We start from the raw sequence: 20,099 nt of genomic DNA on the forward strand, positions 1-20,099 counted from the left end.
AATTTCATTCCTCATTTATTTTAGTTCGTGTGTTTCTCTTCCTCAAATCTTCTTGGCATTATAATTCGTGTTCACTAAAAGTCCTTGGAACAATTGTGGCAAGAGGACAACTCACATTCTCCTAGTAGAAGTCAGATAGACATTCTTCATCAATTATATCTTTGGGGTCCTTGTGACTTTAGCATGCACGTGCATCCAACAAGAAGTCTATGATCGAAATTGTCACCAATATTGTCTTAATTGCTACTCTCAGATCCTAGTTCATATTACTGTTGTTCGAAATTTTAACTTGAGCATTGGAGAGTCCACTTTGGAGTCCGCTTCGACCCTCTCTCTAGCTCAGCTCTTGGTCTTTGGTGTGTAGATCTCCACCTGACAAAAAATTCGAATCCCTTTGGCAACAGATTGATGCCCTCTTTGAGAACATTAGAGCAATTGTGAAAGAAACCAGAAAGTGCATGACATGCAACAGGAAGGCGGGCTCAAATCAGAATCAGGTCCCTATGGATCCTATCCAGCCTAAGAACAGATCTAATTTTTGACACATTCATCTGAATTATTTACAGGAAAATCCTTTCGATGGCACGTGTGCTTAAACTAAGAGCACACGATTGCATTTGTTAAGACCAATCCTTTGGATCAAAGCAGAAGATGTGGATGAAAGGAAATCCTATGATTGTTCTCTCCCTCCGACAGTAGTCATCTCTATCCTCCATTTCTACTCTCTTACCTGTTATGCTTCCCGATGGCACTCGTTTCCGTCTCTTCAGTCTATCTTAAAACCCTAAAAGCCTCATCTTCTTCTTCTGGGTCTCGAAATCCTCGACGAACTCTGTCGAGGCCTTGTCTCGTTGTTTGTCATGCTTTTCCGGATTCTAGTTCTACTGGTGAGTTCTGCCCTTCTAACACTTACCGGCTTTGTATTTGTTCTGAAACGTTTTAGAGTTCAATTACTATACACAATTCACCATACAGAGCCGAAGAAGTGGAAGGCACTGCTTTCAACCGCATTGGCAGCAGCAATTATAAATTTCAGCCCGGCAATGCCCGCTCTCGCCGATCTCAATAAATTCGAAGCGGACGTGCGTGGGGAATTTGGGATTGGTTCTGCTGCTCAATTCGGTTCTGCTGATCTTAAGTCCATTTCAAACCTTTCCAGATTTTGTCAAATTAATTTCCTTTCCCCCCCCCCCCCTCTCCCCAACCCATTCTTCAAACAGTTGTTTAATTGCTCTGTTTCTTGTTCAGGAAAGCAGTTCACATGAACGAGAACTTCAGGTGACACTATTGATTCTGGGCCCCTTTTAACGTTCTGAAACTCTTCTTCCACTTTATGTATTTAGATATTTTATTAGAAATTGGTGCAAGGGTAAGGTTGTTCCATTATGACCCTTCCCAGGCCCCACTGTAGCGGGAGCTTCGTGCACTGGATACGCCCTTTTAGATATTTTATTAGAACTGAGCATTTTGGAATGTGCAAGCAGAGTAGTTTATCACCTTCTGGGCTAGCTATTCCACGCTTCATCTAATACAGTAGTTAAAGTACTCAATTGAATTGGCTTTTACAGACGTGCGAACTTCACGGCTGCTGATATGAGGGAATCTGACTTCAGTGGTTCAACATTCAATGGTGCTTATCTTGAGAAAGCTGTTGCATATAAGGCAAACTTCACAGGTTAATTTATTGGCTTATGGCTGATAGTATCTATTTCAGAATAGGGTATAGTTTGTTCTGTTAATCTGATGAAAGATAAATCTTGCCATTCCTCTTTTGCAGACAATGGCTTGTTGTGTTTTTAAGGCTTAGAGCATCCTGTGTGTTTTGAAGTGTTGATGTAATATTGGTTTCATGAAGCCTGCCTCTAATTCCGAATGGCCTTCGACAAGTTTTTCTTTTCCCTTTTTCCTCCTCTCTCTCTCTCTGGTTGGTTGTTTAATGCTCCCTAACGGTTTAGCACACCCAATGAGTGAATGTGGGTATCTGTGAGAATTGCCCTAATTTATTCATTTGGAGCATGACTTCTCTCTGAGGGTATGGAATTTGGATAGCGTATCAACACTCTGGGAGTCCAATCAGGGTGGATCTGAAGTTTTGGGATAGTCCATTGGGGGTAGGATTCTATAAACAGAACTCAGATTAGCAATCTAAACCAGTATATTCAGGAAACTTCAGACAACAATAATTATGAACTGATATGATGGATAACAGTGTCTTGATCAAACAGAAATCAGATCTGAAAGATCAGCCATGAGATGAAGAATTCAAAAAATCCTAGTGTGAGAAGGATGTCTGGAAATCAGTGTAAAAATTAGATTTTAAAGTCCAAAACAATACCAGAACTTTGGAATAGAAACCAAAAGCTTAATTAATGTGATATCAGATTTGAATTCTACCTGACATAAAACCAAGTTGGTTCTCCGAAATAATAGTTTTTCTTCTCAGGTGGGCTTCAATAACCCTCTCCCATAATTTCATATTATGACTCATTAACTTTATGCCTATATAGTTATTGCAGCTCTAAATATCATCTTTACTTTCGTAAATTGGAACCACAATGCTTCTCCTCCTTTCATCTGGCATTTTCCTTGTGCCAATTTCGTACATTCTAGTAAAAGTTCTATTGTTACTCATCTTGAGAACACTAAAATAATATAAAAGATATGGTTGAGACCTAAAACCAGTGTTTTTAAAAACATCTCATGTGTTACAAAAAGCCCCAAGGTCCATCAAGGAAGTTTATCATAGCAGTGGGGCATATGCCTTTCGAATGAAGGCATTGATGAAACAAAGTGGGCTGGTATATGCATCGTTACTACCTTTATCTTTAGATTCAGACATTCTCAGTAAGGAAAAAAAAAGAAGGAAAAACTTAAGCCTCTCTATTGCGGGGCTTGAGTTTTTTACAGAACCATAATCTTATTTACCCTCTGTTTATTTTTATTTTATTTTAAATTTTCCCTTGTTATGGTGTAGTTCTGTAAAAATTGTATCTTTGTACAAACACACACACACAGAGCTCAATTTTTTGGCGAGTGGAAAGCCTTTCAGCCCATCTTAGCATTTGAAAGTATTGCTTGAAAGTCACAATATTAGGCTTATCAAGGGATTAAAATGTCTATAAATTCAAATTCAAATGGGAAAATGTCACTATCCATATAGGTACAAACAAATAAACAAATCAATTTGGTTCCATGTGCAGGCAAGAAGAATAAATCATGGATATCTTTTCATTACCTCTTTGATACATAGGTGATATGCACCATATCAATGCTTAGTTTCTGAAATTAAAAAAAAAATCCTGTTGCTTCAGAGAACAGAAGGCTTCCATCATAATGGAGGCTCATCTTGGAATTGCTATCATCATGGTTGAATAACTTTATGGGATGGAATTTTGGAAATGCAATTTGTTAGTTGATCCCTTCTTGAGCTTGTAACAGTTCTCACTGAACCCTGCATTACCCACATCACAGTTTTTGCTGCCTTTACAGCACCTGGAAGAAGAAAATTTCCAGATTATTCACTTTTCAAGGTGCTGCACCTATAAATTTTAGTTTCATGATGGTAAAATGAAATAATATAGTTAAAAAATAATTGAATGTTCCCACCTTATGAGCTATATTTGGAGATCCTTTTCTTACAAAATATTCACAGCCATACCTTTGCATACTTTTGAAGCTCATGTTCCAATTGTTTTCCTTCTCATGTTTCTTTCTTTCTATTTTTGCAAAGCTCCTTGATACAATGCCTAATGGATTCTATGTTGCATCTGAAATTTTGATGTATCATGTATCCAGATTTAGAATAAATCTATACATTTTCTTTACTTGTTTTTGGCAAGTACTGTTCCCTCCAGCAACCATTTATGATAAATAGTTATTTAATTCTTATCCACTGTGAAATGGTGTACTTAATTTTTCTATTTCTATTTCTGTTTTCATTTTCTAGGTGCGGATTTCAGCGACACATTGATGGATCGCATGGTAAATCTTGTTAAACTGAAGTATCCAGATGCACAACCTTCTCATGGAATCAGTCAACATCCTAATTCAATTTATCAAGATGGGCATGACATAGCACTTATGGAAAATAAATTATTCCACCTAAGTAACAAATTAAAATGAAGAAGTTCAGTCAATCATAAGTAATTGGGTTTCAGAGGCACTAGATTGTATGATACACTGCCATTTTTGGTCCTTTTAATCATTGGGGTATTGCTTCACTTTAAACTGAAACGTGCATATCGATTAATTTATCATAATTACATTGGTAACATTTTTTTTTTCAGGTTCTTAATGAAGCCAACTTGACAAATGCTGTGCTTGTTAGATCTGTTCTCACTCGCAGTGATCTTGGTGGTGCAACCATTGAAGGTGCTGACTTCAGTGATGCTGTCCTAGACCTTCCTCAGAAGCAGGTAGTCACTTGTATTTCCTCTTGATCTCCTCTACCTCATAATTGGGGATTCCAAGCATGCATATGGTGTAGTTCGTGCTTAATTCCTTTTTATTTTCTGACATATCTTGGAAGCCTAGGTTTCTGCATTCTAAAGGTGCTAGCTTTGTAATTTGCACATCATCCAATCATGAGTCTTTGGGGGCTGAGGACATTAGTAATGAAATTTTAAATTATGAAGGTACATGTATGTCTTTAATTCCATATATGTACTTGCGGGTTACTTTCGTTTAGCCATACCTAGCTGTATATTAGTTTGCCAATCTGACTGAAAAAAAAACATTGAGAGAAACTGGATACATTGTACTAATGCTTAGAGCATTGTCCAGTATAGAGTGATTGCATACATGTCTCATCTCATGCAAAAGACAGAAAATGGGTGATGCAGATAAGTCACCTAAAAGGTTTATTTTGTTGGAAATAAGCCTTGAGATGGGCCTTCGATTCCATGTGTTTTCTTTGTAATGGGCCTAAAATGTGGGTACAAGGTAGGCATACGGGATTAGGCTTCCAACAAATCCAGCCTGCCCAAAACTCCTGACTTTTGTCCTCTTCACGCATCAACAAGGTTTTATGAACTTTTCACATACGTTCTGATGGCTTCTACACACAATGTGCACTTTGCAGCCATCATATCCATCAAGAGTCAATGGGAAGTTGGGAACATTTCTTGAAACAGATTTAATGCAAACATTCAAATGATACGTAGGATTTCACTATTAGACTTTTAGTTATCTGGGTTAAAGATGTGATATCCATAAATGGCACTTGTTCAGATTGACGAAAGCTTTTGCTAGGCCTACCAATTATAATAAGCTTTGATGAATTTAGTTGCACTATGTATTTCGTGTGTTAGTTATTTAGACTTTGTACTCTATCAACAGCCAACAAACGAATTTTCAAAAAAAAGGAGCTCTTTGGTTGAGAGCTGAGACTGTCTAGATCTGGTCACATATTGGTAGGCAAAAGCTCATTAGGAAACACCTGGAAGACCATTGAGAACTGGTGCGACCTCCATTAATATACCTTGTTTGTTTCCTTATAATGCCTCATTCCTCGAATTTGCCCTTTGTCCTTTCCCTTTTTCCCTTTCTTTGGCGATGGTATTCTCATTCTTTTATGGTCAGTTGAATGGGTTTGTTATTTAGAGACAGAAATATTCGTTTTATCCATTTACATGCTCTCCTTTCAGGCTCTGTGCAAGTATGCGAGTGGGACGAATCCTATCACCGGGGTGAGCACAAGAGTAAGCCTAGGTTGTGGAAACAGTCGTAGAAGTGCATATGGGACACCATCTTCCCCTCTGCTAAGTGCTCCACCCCAGAAGATGCTTGATCGGGATGGTTTCTGTGATCAAGGCACTGGTCTCTGTGATGCCAAATGATCAGGCTACAGAACAACACTACATACAAATTGTGTATAGATGTGATTAGAGAATGGAAATGCTCAAACTTATTATCCCTGTTTAGCCAATACAATTCATGGATGATTCAAGTGTTAAAAATATATTGATACCAGGATTTTACATATTTACATCTGTTCATCTTGCTTCAAGCAAAATGTAGTAGCAAAAGTCCTCCTGATGTGGCACTCTCATCTCCTCCTATTTACATGGATCATGATCTTTTATTTGTTTCTATTTTGAAAGCCAGTAGATAATCAGGAACACTGTGCAAGCTGCAATGACTCCAGATAAGATGAGGGTATCTTTAGATCGCTTCCTTCTGATGGCACCTGCAATGTTAAGTGCCATGAGTATGACGATCTCTCAAGAAAGGAAACTCAACAGCAGGAATGGATTAATAAAACAGATATAGTACCAAGAAGGCCACGGATAACTGGAAACTTGTCACTCAGTAGTTTGACTTTCCCTTGAACATTTCCTAGCAAAGACCGCTGGGAGCCCAAGACTGTCCTTGTAGTTTGAGCTTGATTTATGACATCATCAATCTGAATAGAAAAAACTCTCATTAAGTTGTAATGCAAAGATCAAACAATTCTCTCTATAAACAACATTTTGCTCAGAAAAGAGAATCTCAACCCATGAATATCTTCTGTGGCATCCATAATGCGGATTGCATGATAACTGGCAGAGAGGATTTTCAAGTAGGCCTGATAGTTGTTCTTAACTACCCAAGTCAATAACTTGGCTTCTTGAGTACCCAAATTTTGTAGTCCCTGACTCATCCATAATCACAGATTAGGTTAATCAGTTCTTATAGGTGGTTCAAATTCTTGGTTGGTACCCTTTTGTTAAAGCTCTTGCATGTTTACATTACCTGAGATGAGATTCTTGAAGTTATTAATAGAATACTAACCTGCAGCCAGAGATACTACCTGAACTGGAAGTCAGATTCTACCTGAACTGAAGTCAGATTCTTGAACAGCTCAAGAATCATTACAATATGATCCCATTTTGATTTTTTCCATTATGCTCAACTTCTACTGAAGAAACTTAGAGAGATGAAATTATATGTTCTCTTCTCTGGCCGGTCAATTGATATCTCAAGGTTTGAGTTTTCTCCTTTGAGAACCCATCCATTCTGTCACGTCAGCCACTTTATTTGTGAGAGCAGGGTTTTCCCAATGTGACCCTCTATTACAATTCAAAACAACAAAAAAGAAGGAAAAGTGGCCCTACGTTTATCTTGTTAATCTAGTTCCACTTGATTCTGAGTTTGTCTGACTAGTTTTCTTTAATCTCTCTTGAAATCCTAAACCTCAAATTTCGATTTTTCTTAAAAAAGGTCCAATGTTTGTTTCTTCTAGGAATCTTCTTTGGGCTGACTAACCTCGTAGATTGTTTTTTTTGCATTCAATTTACATCACACTTAGGTCCATACTCCATAGACCTTAATTTTGTGACCCAGAATTTTAAAAATTTCTCTTTCCTGTTGAATACTTGAAGTCTTACATTATAGGTGTAAGTCAAGATGCAAAATCTCAATTTATTCTTTAATGGTGTAGGCAAAACTCCGAAGCTCTTCCCATGCATTAGAAGCCCTACTCTCTCCAACACTGTTAACATAATTTCTGACCTAAATATTGTACAAGCCTTGGACATTGTTTCAATTTTTGTCCAACCCATACTGCTATAAAGAAGGAAAAAAAAAATAAAAATAAAAACCATAGATAGCTAAGCAAAAGCCTCAGTTGCTTCCTTAGATGACTTTATTTTAGTGAGGAACTTTAGCTTCAATGGAATCTTCTGTAACAGTAGTTCCCAAAGGATGCATATAATTGATCATTTGTTATATATACTTGAAAACACCACCTGTACCAGCAGAAGCTGAGTTTTTCAATGTGCAATTAAAAAAGTTGAACTTATTGTCATGGGTGAGGACCCAGACTTCTAACCCACTCAGAAAAAAGGTGCATTATTAATGTATTTGAGACCCCCTGAAAGACCATAATCTTGATGCAAGCAATAGTCCAAGGTTGAGTGACTTACCTGTCTAAAAGTCTACCATTCTTTTCTTTCTAATAACAAAATAAGGGAATGGGGACTTCTCAATATGATTCAACCATCCTACCAAATTGAGAGAGGCTCATTATATCAAGGAAAACCTAGGCATTAAGGAGTTCATTATATCAAGGAAAACCTATAAGGACCAATGAGCTGAAGAAAATGACACCAAATTTGTGAGGCCCCATTATGCAGTATGTTTAGAATGGACAAATAAATTCTGCATTTTCGTTAAACTAACCTCTCCTTCGAAGCAAGTTTCAAGTTGCCTGACCAACATACAAAGGCTTTGACTTTTGCAGAAGGGTTTAACACCAAACAATTCAGATCCAGAAGTGAAGGATGAGATAGGAATTAGTGTTCAGCACAGAGCTGATCTGTATGCTGAGTCAGATCTCTAAAGTCTGAATTCATTCTTCTGCTGAGCCTTGTCTCCTTTCCCCTCTCCTTGCCTCACCCTATACCATCTAGGTTCCTATCCTTGTCAGCTTTGTTTCTGTCCTTCCTGGCTTGCTACGTTTGTCTGCCTACCTGTTCTCCTCTTTTACTAAAATGAAAAGGAGTGAAGTAATAGTGGAAGGAGGGAGGGAGGGAGGAGACTTGGAAAGCCTCATTCATCTAGTAAACTACCTAATGCAGTCAATCAAATTTGAAAATTTTCAAGGGTAGTCCCACACTACCACTAGCAGGCCCTGTGACGGATCCAAGCATGTCAAAACCTTGGGGGAAGATAACAGTTTGGCTGTACAATAAAAGAATAAAACTGAAAATTTCACCAACAGAAGAAAGTGTTTCAAAAGAAAGGATACTTATGTTAGCGTATATTCTCCAGCTGATTAATTGTATGTTTTGGTAGGTGACTTCATGAGTGAGCAAACATTTGTTTTCTGATGTACTTTACCAATTGATCATAAATATCATTATATAAACACCATGTATATGATGCATGGATCAGTAACATATTGTTTGCAAATACTGATATGGCTAATAAGACGAAACAAGGGCATTCTTAATCACTCAGATTTCTACTTGACTATTTAATGCTGTTGCTCTAGCCTGGCTAGACAAACAAGACCCACTTTGGAGGCATAAACCAAGAACCAGTCCAACCCAGGTTCATTGGTCCAACATTAAGGGTTGGAATAAGTAATTTACTTAATAGTTATTTATTTATCCTTTTTGTCTTTATTTGCAATGTTGGATACGTAGGATTAGGCTGGTTTTTTTTTTTTTGAACTCTATTCTAGTTTTATAGTTGGCAGATGATTTCACATTCCCACTAGGACTCTTTTGATTTTGCTTATTTATAAATTGTCACCCAACATTGGAGGCACAGTGAATTGATAGAAATTATTGGGTTTTATTCTGTGAGAGCGTGAGCTTGCGTGAATGCTTCCCCTTCCCCCTGCAACTCTGAAATCTATCTAAGGTTTCCCTTTCTTCTCCTAACCGACCCTCCACCAATATTATTACCAATAAATAGAAAATTTGATTCAGAGAAGGGAAAAAATTCTGAGTAGCTGGATGCATCACAAGACCATCAAACTAAATATCAATAAAAAAGGGCATACCTAGTGCATGAGGCTCCCGCCATTGTAGGGTCTGGGGAGGGTCATAATGTATGCAGCCTCATCCCTGCTTCGCGGAGAAGCTGTTTCCCAACTTGAATCTGCGGCCACTAGGTCGCAATGGTGCAACCTTACCATTGCACCGAGGCCCGACCTCATCAAACAAGATATTAATACAATTCAAAAAGAAATACAGTATCTTAAACATGTTTCAGAGAAAATGATTTTCTAACTAAATTGCAACTGAAAATATATTGAATTATTGTTATGTATGTCTCGAATTCTTGGACCCGTTTCGAAGAATGACCCGCTCCGACATTTTTGGTGGCGACCCGAATGGAACTTTTTCTGAGATCTGTGATGGTAGCAGAGGGCTTGGGCCTATCCCATCACTGATCTCGTTGGGGGTGCGGGGGCTTTGCCCCGCGGTACGGCTCGACCCGACCCGATGGATCGACCCGGATCCGATGGAGGAGTATTTATGTTCCTTACCCGCTTTATTGTAAAGTGAGAGTAAGATTTGGGGCTTTTTGTTCTAGGGTTTCTGAGAGAGAGCAGCAGCACCGTTTTGGGTGTTCTTGAGAGTTCCATTGTAATTTTTCTCCGATTTGCATAGTGAATCATCTTCGTCTTCGCCCGTGGATGTAGCACACCATACTGGTGTGTGAACCACGTTATATCTCTGTGTTCTTTTGCTTTGTTCTTGTTTCTTTTCGTGATTTGTTGGTGTTTGCTATAACAATTATCATTCGTTTTTCATGCCATTTACACTAATTACATTAAAATTCTGGCTGCTGAACGTTGACCAAAATTAAAACCTAATTACAACAACAACAACAACAACAATAATAATAGAGTGTCAGGATGCAAGAAGCAAGAATATGCAAAGGGTTTTGAGTCTTACAAGAACTATACTTCCATGTATCGAAGCTCTCTCACGTAGTAGATGCATTCTGGGTGACATACTCCCAGAAATCTAGGTAAGGAAACAAAATTAAGACCAATATAATACCAACAGTGGATTCTCAAACATATTTAAGAAATTCAAATTCTCATAAGAAATTTTGCCTCACCTTGTGTTTACTGATATCATCACGAACAGAACTGAGAAGCTCAGCATGCTCCCTCATAGAGTTTATGTTTCCCTTGATTCGTCTGAATTCCTAAAGAAACATATTTTCTGTTCAAACAGACTGATGGTAGCCTCAATCAACTCATTAAGAAAAAATTCCTATATAAAGCATTCAAAGTAGCATGTGAGTAATATGAGCTATTATTACTAGCATTACTGCATTAGCACTGTAGGGTATCATACTGAGGTGGCAGTAAGTGCCTGGAAAAGGGTAGGGTAGAGCTGGAACTGAACTCTGTGAGAAAATACAAACCCATAACTGCATCTATTGACCAGGCTGGGACATGACAACCCAGATCCTTTGCTTTCATTTTCTTCCCTCCCCCCCCCCCCCTTTCTTTTTTCTCCCTCTCTTTCTTGATGTGCAGTGGACCAGCTGTGCTAATGTTTTGGGTCAAGAATCTCTCGGAGAATACTTTTACTTGGGCTTATAAGCCATAGGCTGTTATTAAAGTGGATCAGTTGATTGTACTTGGGCTCATAAGCCATAGGCTGTTATTACAGTTGAGTATCTCATAATAATTACAAGATATAGTAGTACAAATACTGGGTGGAGAGGAGGTGATGCAGAGCCTAAGGTCTATGGGCAGGAATAGAAGACAGCAGACCCAAACTCAGGTCCTAAGCCGGAACCTGGGTCCAAACACTTCCCACGGTTCTGGTTCTGGTTCGATTTGGCCTGCGTATGGCTTGTGTGAGATCTTCTAGAAGATTGGTCCTATCCTTTCTATTTTTTCTTTCGTATGTAAAAGAAGTGCTAGAGAATTCTGGTCTTAACACTGGTTTGTCCTTATATGTGATCTTTTGCGATGGATCTCTCGTTGGCTTTACTGGTTCGAGAACAATTCTATATTAGAAGGGTCCTATGACCTTAATTCTCTCTATTTTCGTTTCTTTTTCTGAGAAAAGTTACATTCTAAAGGCTATCTCAGGTGCTTGTATCTACAGTCAAAAGCATCAGATGTTAATACCATGGATATTCTTGTTAATAAGTTGAAGGCAGAATGCAAGGGTTCTCCACTCTCTTATCCACTTGTATTTGTTCATTACCATGGGTATTCCCTTAATTTCATGATATAATATAAAACAAGGCCAAGAGGAGGATGGCAAGATCTATCTCACATTCTCACTTATTCAGCTTCTCCAAAAATCCAATTTCACACATACTTATAGATAATCTCACCAAAACAAGTGGGTCTCAAACAGAGCAAGGTTCCAGGTTTGGCCTATCATCCAGAAAGCCTAGGAGTTTGCTGATGTCATATTTCCATAGAGTTGTCTCCAAATGCCTCTGTAAGTAAACCATTTCAAAGCTCCTGATTTGAGTTAAGAATCAAATTGCAAGTCAACTGGTTGTGTATTCGTTTGGCAGGTACACAATATAAGTTGTATTCCAGCAGAAAGTCAACTGGTTGTGTATTTGTATGGCAGGAACACAATATAAGTGATATTCCAGCAGAATAAAAATGGCCATGCCTGAATGGGTGTCTTACCATTTTTCAGGGAGTTTAAACAAAGAAAATTATTTTTGAAGTGGGATAGAATGATATAAGGTTGGGAGAGAATGATGATCATGGTTACCACAGGTTGCTTGTGTAGTCCGGACCACCTCTCTCCCTCCCTCTTTATTTCTCCTTTTAATTTCTTATATATATATATATTCTCTTCTTCCTTTTGCGCTTCTCCATTTCCTTCTTTATATGCTTTGTATCCTTCTTACTCTCAATTTTTTTTTTGTGTTTCCAAAAAAAAAAAGGTACATATGTATTTTTGATAGGGCAGAGGTTGGGCATGCTGCTAGCTTTCCTGGAGCTAGCGGCTCAACCAATGGGGAGGGGGGCTGGGATGGGAGGGGCAAGGGAACTTTACCAGGGGGGAGGGAGAGAGAGAGGCAGACACCGTGCTGGGCACAGCACTAGCGTGCCCAAGACTTTACCCATTGTGACATTTCTTGCAGATTTTAAAATTTTCAGTTTAGAAAAGGATTGCTGATGTAGATAAGTTATACTCGAAAGAAGAAGAATCAGACCCTCTAATAGGTCATGGTTCTTCAACTGGGCCTTCTTTTGATTCAGGCCAGATTAGCCTTGGTCTGGGTATTACTGGTTCGTGGGGTCCACCATACTGTAGAACCACTATTTAGTCAGTTGGTTTCTATTTGTTTAGTTTCTATTTATTAGTTAATTGTTGTTCAAGGATCCACCACTACATGTGTGGACCTTTTATTTGTTAGTTTCTATTTTCTTACTTCCCTTTTAGAAGAAGATTACTACTCTCTATAATGTAAGAGCCATAGAGCTCAAGCCCCACGATTGTATGAATGAAGTTTTGAATTGGCTTTGTGCCTTAATTGTTGTGAGAAATAGTGGTGGTGAGAGGCCTTGGTCATATCCCCCTTAGTCCTTCCTTCTTCTCTTAGTATCTGTTTTATTACTGCTGCAACCTCTATTCTGTGGAGTGATTGATACCTGCTACAGCAGTGTTGTTGCTTGCTGTTTATGAAGTTGAAGTGTGATCTCATCAAGCCAGCACCAACTGAAGATACTGTGGCATCATCCCTGACCTGCGGCACCTTTTCTGTGGAGCTATATTGCAGCAGACTTTCTGACCTCAATGCTCCTATTCTGGCCGACTGATACAACCATTATTTGAGGGTGTGGTCCTACCTTTGGGACCTCCTTCCAATCTCAGTGCCAGCCACATCCAGCGGTTGGATCTCCTTCAAGTTTGTAAGTGGTTATTCTGCCCTAGTTTCTAATTTCAGAACTTTGGTATTATCTCCACATCTGACCATCAATTACCCGCGTATGGTTTTGAAGTGTTACCCCATTGTGTGTCATCTGCTGGTTAGCTTGTTACTTATTAGTAAATTACTAATTTGTGAGGCTACTTACTAATTTCAGTCACTTGCCTATATGTCCTAATCTGACTGTTGGATCACAGCAATATTTTGAAGCGTTGTTCACCAATACTAGGGTGTTGTTTGACCTTAGTCTCAAGACCATCAGATTTCTGGTTTGTTAGTTACTGTTAGTTGCATATTCTGGTCTTATTCAATACCCCTACGGTTCTACCTTGTGGGTGGTTACTTGTTGCTGAACCTAGGAGAACCCATTAATTGCACTTGGATCTGTGTGGTGTGGTTTTAGTTCTTGGGACTGGTAGCTTAGGAATTACACAAATCAAACAAACTTAGCAATTCCACTGCATATCATGCAAGCCACTCTTTGAGGTAGTTTCTCTGTCCCTTGTTTTAGCTGTTGCTGCGTATTGGCAGCCACGTAGTGCATCTGGTTGTACCAGTAAATCGCACACATGCCTAGGACATTGTCTGAAGTTCAGAGTGGCTGTGGTTTGAAGGTAAGATGCCCTAGTCACACTTCTGATATTCCATCATTTATTCCACCTACAGCTACTCAAGCACTCAATCAGGGACTCTCAATCTTCAAATCACTATGATGAAGGTGGTTGGCCCCACCTACTTGCTTTCTGTCAGTTAACTAGGTTGTTTTTCACTCAGAAGGACAAGATAGGCTACTTGGATGGGACTATTTAAGTTTTTTGCATTGGCCTCTCAAGATTAAGTGATCAACAGGTAAAACTAAGCTGTTGGACAAGTTTTTTTCCATCAAAGAAATGATGCTAGCTCTCATAATTGCTTGATGATGTGTGAAAATATCTATGTCAATTCTTTCCGCCTATTGCCCAAGGTATTACATTACATGAGTCAACTACCACCACTAGATTCCTAGGGTTAGACAACTGAAAGGTTTTCATTCTGAAGAGAAAAAATCCTTCAACCATTTTCTCATCATAATACAATGGAAGATTTGATTTCATTTATCTTTCCCACATAAAGTGGTGATACTAGCTACTCTTTCTTTAAATTTATCATTCAAGGCTTTACTGTTTGTACTTACTACCAGATACACGTTCTCTCCCTCTGCCTCTTATTTCTCTTATTTCTCTTCTTTCCACTTCTCTTCTCTTCTACTCATTCCTCCATAAGGGATAAAAGTAGTACCTACAAATCCCTTTTTTTCTTTTCACATTTTCAAGGACCTTAGTAGTGGAAGGAAAATCCTTTTGAACTTTATCTTGATTTTGACCCTGATTAGCATTGGTAGTTAAATCATGTATTTGAGTTGCCTGAAGTAGGAGGCATCTAAATATTGGAATCCATGATCTGGCTCACCAACCCTAGTTATAGAATCACAAAACCAGCACAGACAAAATCAGTAGATAACCAAATAACTTGGAGCTTAAGAGGCTTTCTACGTTTTCCTGTTTCCTCACTTCTTAAGAAAAACACAACTCTACTGGAAAGTTTTATCAAGGGCCTTGGTTTGATACCAAGCATGTGCCTTTTCTTCAGCTTGATGCATGCTATTATCAGAGCCCTGATTCATCCCTAAAAAATATATATATATATATATCAGAGCCCTGTAACTCATTTAAGGGAACTAATCTATGGCCTGGTTGTGTATAGAAGGGGGTTTGAAGTAGCTTTTTCAGCTGTAACAAATGACTGGGGAGACGAGTGACTGACCCAAAGCAAAGATATGCCATAGGGACCTCGTTGTTCAGAAAATGACAGGCGGTTTGAGTGCAATCAAGGAGACTTGGCTTTGGGTTCATTAAGGCTGGTGTTCATTGGTCCCTGTCCTTCACTTGGCGAACGGTTCTGTATTAGACACTCAGTTGGAGATAATAGTAGTTCCAGCTTGATGATTCTCAGGCAAATTACAGTCTGTATTCCTAAAATAGCTTCTCATGCAGATGCATCACAAAAATGTCAATGCAAATATTATGATAAAATTCAAAAGTTGAGCAGATGTTCTTGTCTAATCATTAGAAAGAATAAATCTAAGCAGATGTCTGAACAGGTGTTATTTTGGACAATCCAAGCAATTATGAATCAATATCTGGTTGTATCTGGAGTTTTGGTAGGGAAATATCATAGTACAATACAAAGACATGGGTGGGGACCAGGAAACATGAAACATAGAAAAGCAATGAGGGCATAAGACAAATTCCCAGCTGATAATATGTGAGGCACATAAAGTAAACTAGGTTATTCCAGCCGCCATGATAGATAATTGGAAGTAACAAAAATCAAACCTGTGTAAACTCATGAAGTATGTCTCTGTGCCTTGCTAGCTTCTGTGTAACTGATGTCGTGGCCATGGTAGATGCAGCACATCGACTCATGGCATCATTGGTATCAACTAGCATCTCTAGTAATGATTGAATCTCCATTTCCATTGACTTAAACGATCTGCTGGACCCAGTGTCTGCATAACCTGAAGCACTAACATAATCATTAAAAAAGAAGACAACCATCCCACCACTCTAAGCAGTTGAACCTTGAAATTGCAGAACTGCAACCACGGGCAAAAAATTATAAGACAAAGGCCAATGAGAAGACTTTGCATTGTTAAAGAACAGCTTATAACTCGTACAGAATCTCTCTCCATCTTCACACGATTAACTGGCTAGATAAAGAGACCTTCGATTGAAAGCTTCCAGCATAATGAGAAATAAATACAACTAATCCAGTTTCATATGGATATAATTATTCATTCAATCAACAGACAACTGCAACTTTCTACATGCAAGGCTCTGTCGGGACTCGGGGTGGATTTATTAAAAAAAAAAAAAAAAAAAACGATACAATTCGTCACAGAGAGATTTATCCAGAGGTGCTTCCTACGAGACTATCTTTCAAAACAGAAAATGTGGTTACAACAGACGCAAAAATCATGATCTGCCACAATTGTGATCCAAAATTTCATTATCTTCTATTCGAAAATCTTATAAGGAGGGAAAAAAAACAAAAAAGAGTTTCCGTATTTAGGTGTGCCAATTGGAATGGGATGATGAAAATCTAAGATTATGAGAAAGAGGTATAAGTAACGAAAGGGAGAGGAGAGAAAACGCACCTCCTTGGGTGAACATTGCGCCGAGCTTGGCATAGGAAGATAGCTTGGCATCGAGATCTCCTTCGATCTTTCTGGCCTCTTTCCTCAATTCCTCCCAACCGGCTTCCTGCAACTCCAGATTTGGATCTGCCATTTGCAGAGACCACAAACCTCTCCCGTTTTCCGGAGCAGAAAATTAACGCTCCACCTCTTCTTCTTCTAAGTGGCTGGGGTTATTGGTTCTGTAACCTGATGAGTTAAAATTGCCATTCCAGTGAGCGAGTACCAAGCAATCCTTTGTTTGTCTTCTCCTCTTCTCTTCCCCTCCTTGCATTAATCTGTTCTCACTCCCATAAGTGGGAATCGAATGAATTGAGATTTGACTTTGGAGAGCTCCAAAGTACAAGCCCAAATCTTCAAGCAATCTGTACTTTCGCTCCACGAGCTACTCTGTTTCTTCGAAATTTTTTTTATAGCAGAAACTGTCAATCTCGTCGCCGAGTTGGGCCCCGCTATACGATTGGGGTGGCCCCACTAGAAGTATGCCTTGGTCCGAATGGGGTTAAAGCGGTCATTGTGCGTCTCACCTTGTCATGACAGAAAGATTCTGCCGGACAACTCGACAATAGAAGATGATCTAATGTGATTTAGGTTAGTTCAACTATAGGGCTAAATAGTCAACGTTCTAAGAAGCTGTGCATAGATGAATTTTGGATAAATTACACATCACCTCTTGGTTTATAAACGAAACTTAGATCAGCCCCTTGATTTTTGAAAAAACTCAAATCATCCCCTGATTTAGACCCCAATATAATAAATTAGTTTCTACCGTTAGTCTTATGTTGTTAAGTGATGATGTCAGTCAGTTAAATAAATTTAAATTTTCAAACTATCCTTGACATCCAAACATAGATCTTGAAGGGTAGTATTATAAATTTAATTCTAATGTTTTGGTACAAGGATAAAATAATCCTTTCACACCAATAACTAATAGCAAACTAACACTGTTACTGTAGAGGGGCGATTTGAGTTTTTTCAAAAACCAAGGGATGATCTGAGTTTTGCTTGAAAATCAAGGGGTGATGTATAATTTACCCATGAATTTTTTTTCCTACCCAACCGGAGAGGATAATGATGATTTAACTGCTTTGAATTATGAAATTATCTCTCTCTCTCTCACACACACACGACTAACCCCGGTGCCTAGGGCATCTCACTAGTGCATTCCACGGCATACTCGGCAGTGCACTTTTAAAGTTTATCCTCTCAGTCCCATGGCCACCGTCAGATGTTCAAGTGTGGTGCACTCACCACACATGGATAGGATTAAAATTCGTTTTATATTGTTAGATTTGTTCCTTTTGTTGGTTGTTTTGTTTGTTTTGAATGAAGTCCTCCCCTCCCTTTGATGGTCACATCATCAGTTCCAAGATGACTTAGTATATTTTTTGGTAAGAAACTAATTTATTCAATAAGAAGTGCAGGGCTCGCAGCCGAAGGATTACAACTTTCTTAAAGTCACATAGTGAAATTTGGCCAGACTGTCATACACTGCATAGACATAGTCTTCCGAGCTAGAGTCAGCCACAAAGTTTGCCTCTCTAGGAACAAAAGCAAAAATACAGGATCTGAGGAACGAGGAAAGATTCCTAATGTCTGCTATAAGGGTAGAGAGATTAAAGGGGGGGCTTTGACTGGATTCAGCTCCTCTACTTCTGTAAGAGGTACTTTCGTCCTACTCCCATGCGCTCTGAGAGAGGCACCTGTCCTAACAACCATCCAACGATTGATGGTGCAAAAATTCAAATTAAAGTGGAGAACTCAATGGAATGAGTTTGAACCACATTAAACCGAAAAAATAAACCCCAACCGACCCAAAACCAAACCCAACCCATTTCACTTTCACTTGCGTGATAGGATTTCAAATTGATATGAAATCCCTAAATTCCTAAAACCTTGACCTTCTTCATCCCTCGCTCTCTTCTTCCACCAATCTGCCTGAACCACACCGGAAAGAAGTAACAACACTGTCGGTTTGATTCGCAACCATTACAACCGACGTGGAGAAATAGTGAAACCCTATCACGCAATCCCTGTAACGTACTGTCGTTGCAATTCTATAGATAAAAATTGCAAATGGGTTACAGGATGTTGGGTCTGGACTCTGGAACAGCATCAGAGCTATTATTCTAGACTTAACAAAAAAACTGTTTGCTTGAAAACTGTTTGAATGGTCAATCTGTTGACATTTGGGAAGACCCCTGGGTTCCTAGCCTTCCAGATTTCAGGTTGCTTCCTTCACTCACACCCCACCCCTGGATTAGTAATGTGGCAGATCTCTTTTCTGATAGGGAGTGGAACACAAGCTTTATTTCATCCATCTTTCCTCATATCACAAATGCTATCTGTGCCATTCCACTTGGTACAACTCCCTTCACAGATCACCTCTTCAGACCACTTACTAAATCAGTTGTCCTTTCCACTAAGGCTGTGGCACTCCAATCTGGAACCCCACCATCAAGGATTTGGTTAACAGGTTCCTTATATCTTAGAACTGAAGACCTTCATGGAACTGATATTCTGGATATGGTAAGATCCTTAAAAAACAATCCAACCATCCAAAAATCAGACTTCATTACACTACTTAGTGTTGGTTCCATCACCCTTTATTTTCTGTGGTTGGCTAGGAACAATGTAGTTTTCAATAAATTAAGGCTTATCCCCTTCAAATCCTCACCTTGATTAGCAAAAGGGAAAGAGACCTCAATTTCATTCACTCTATAAGCAACTCTCTCAAACTCATCCACCATTTAACACCACCACCACCACCTTCCTTCTATTACCAAACTGCATGCATCCTATCACTTAATAATACTAACAAATGGGAGCTTCAACCCAAGTACCATAGAAGCGTGTTCGATGCGGTGTTGACTATATTTGGACTTTGGTTATACAGGTAGTGCTAAAAAACACAGAGGCAAGTGGGATCAAACAGGGAGTCTTTGGAGCCCTATCTGTAGAACCAGATGAACACCCATGGCCATGGAGGATTTTCACCCATCTCTTTGATATTCAGGCATCACTGAGGTTGATATATTCTTCGGTGTTTGTTAAAATGGATAAACATTATTAAACCAGCTCACTTATTAGCTACTAAAGGTAGACGTAGTAAAGTCCGTGGATGTTATTAGAACAACATTGTTGATTTGCATGCAGCTTTTGTTTTCAAGGACGAAGTTCCCCTCCACAGCTCCACCCATAGAGGATCGTTAACCCACCATCCTAGGGTTCCCAAACCCCTCCTAGGGTTTTAATATGTTCCCAACATGCCCTCCTGATACCCTCTCCCGACTGGTGGTGATCCATTCACCGGGGGAGGAGGAAAACTCAGTCCTAGTTTTAAGATCAGTCTTTTCATTAAAAGAAAAGGAAAAAAAAACACTTGTGATCTCTATTGAAACACCCAGATGAATGTTCACCAATTGAAATTACTGATAGTCCAAAGAACAATATATGCCAAGAATACTCCTATTTTATCATTGATAATTAAATATAAAAA

General features: G+C 39.0%; 2 protein-coding genes across 5 annotated transcripts; one reads left to right on the forward strand and one right to left on the reverse strand.

Moving 5' to 3' along the window:
* Positions 1-673: 673 nt before the first annotated feature.
* Positions 674-5,970, forward strand: LOC122663850 (thylakoid lumenal protein TL20.3, chloroplastic). Of its 3 annotated transcripts, XM_043859499.1 has the most exons (7): positions 674-887; positions 976-1,138; positions 1,249-1,278; positions 1,569-1,675; positions 3,947-3,981; positions 4,287-4,415; positions 5,646-5,970. In XM_043859499.1, the coding sequence occupies exons 1-7, from the start codon at positions 746-748 to the stop codon at positions 5,835-5,837; spliced, it is 798 nt and encodes a 265-aa protein (XP_043715434.1). In that variant the 5' UTR covers positions 674-745; the 3' UTR covers positions 5,838-5,970. The 3 variants fall into 3 exon arrangements, with proteins under 3 accessions (XP_043715434.1, XP_043715435.1, XP_043715436.1); XM_043859500.1 differs by lacking the exon at positions 674-887 and having other exon boundaries at positions 1,000-1,138; positions 1,257-1,278; XM_043859501.1 differs by lacking the exon at positions 674-887 and having other exon boundaries at positions 1,048-1,138; positions 1,257-1,278; positions 1,543-1,675.
* LOC122663851 (Golgi SNAP receptor complex member 1-2-like) lies at positions 5,855-16,884 on the reverse strand. 2 transcript variants are annotated; one of them, XM_043859503.1, is made up of 6 exons: positions 16,562-16,884; positions 15,741-15,913; positions 10,561-10,650; positions 10,392-10,463; positions 6,274-6,403; positions 5,855-6,187 (listed from the first exon to the last, which is right to left on the reverse strand). In XM_043859503.1, the coding sequence occupies exons 1-6, from the start codon at positions 16,692-16,694 to the stop codon at positions 6,090-6,092; spliced, it is 696 nt and encodes a 231-aa protein (XP_043715438.1). In that variant the 5' UTR covers positions 16,695-16,884; the 3' UTR covers positions 5,855-6,089. The 2 variants fall into 2 exon arrangements, with proteins under 2 accessions (XP_043715438.1, XP_043715437.1); XM_043859502.1 differs by having other exon boundaries at positions 15,741-15,922.
* Between the last annotated feature and the right edge of the window lie 3,215 nt (positions 16,885-20,099).

Source organism: Telopea speciosissima, chromosome 6 (assembly GCF_018873765.1).
Source record: "Telopea speciosissima isolate NSW1024214 ecotype Mountain lineage chromosome 6, Tspe_v1, whole genome shotgun sequence".
Lineage (NCBI taxonomy): Eukaryota > Viridiplantae > Streptophyta > Magnoliopsida > Proteales > Proteaceae > Telopea > Telopea speciosissima.

Bases quoted from the DNA above. Each gene is read 5' to 3' on its own strand.
- LOC122663850 (XM_043859499.1), top strand. From the start codon at position 746: ATGGCACTCGTTTCCGTCTCTTCAGTCTATCTTAAAACCCTAAAAGCC. The intron at 1,279-1,568 runs GTGACACTATTG...TGGCTTTTACAG, and splicing joins CACATGAACGAGAACTTCAG to ACGTGCGAACTTCACGGCTG. The intron at 1,676-3,946 runs GTTAATTTATTG...TTCATTTTCTAG, and splicing joins ATATAAGGCAAACTTCACAG to GTGCGGATTTCAGCGACACA.
- LOC122663851 (XM_043859502.1), bottom strand. From the start codon at position 16,694: ATGGCAGATCCAAATCTGGAGTTGCAGGAAGCCGGTTGGGAGGAATTG. The intron at 10,464-10,560 runs GTGAGGCAAAAT...TTCCTTACCTAG, and splicing joins ATGATATCAGTAAACACAAG to ATTTCTGGGAGTATGTCACC. The intron at 6,188-6,273 runs GTACTATATCTG...TTAACATTGCAG, and splicing joins AGTTATCCGTGGCCTTCTTG to GTGCCATCAGAAGGAAGCGA.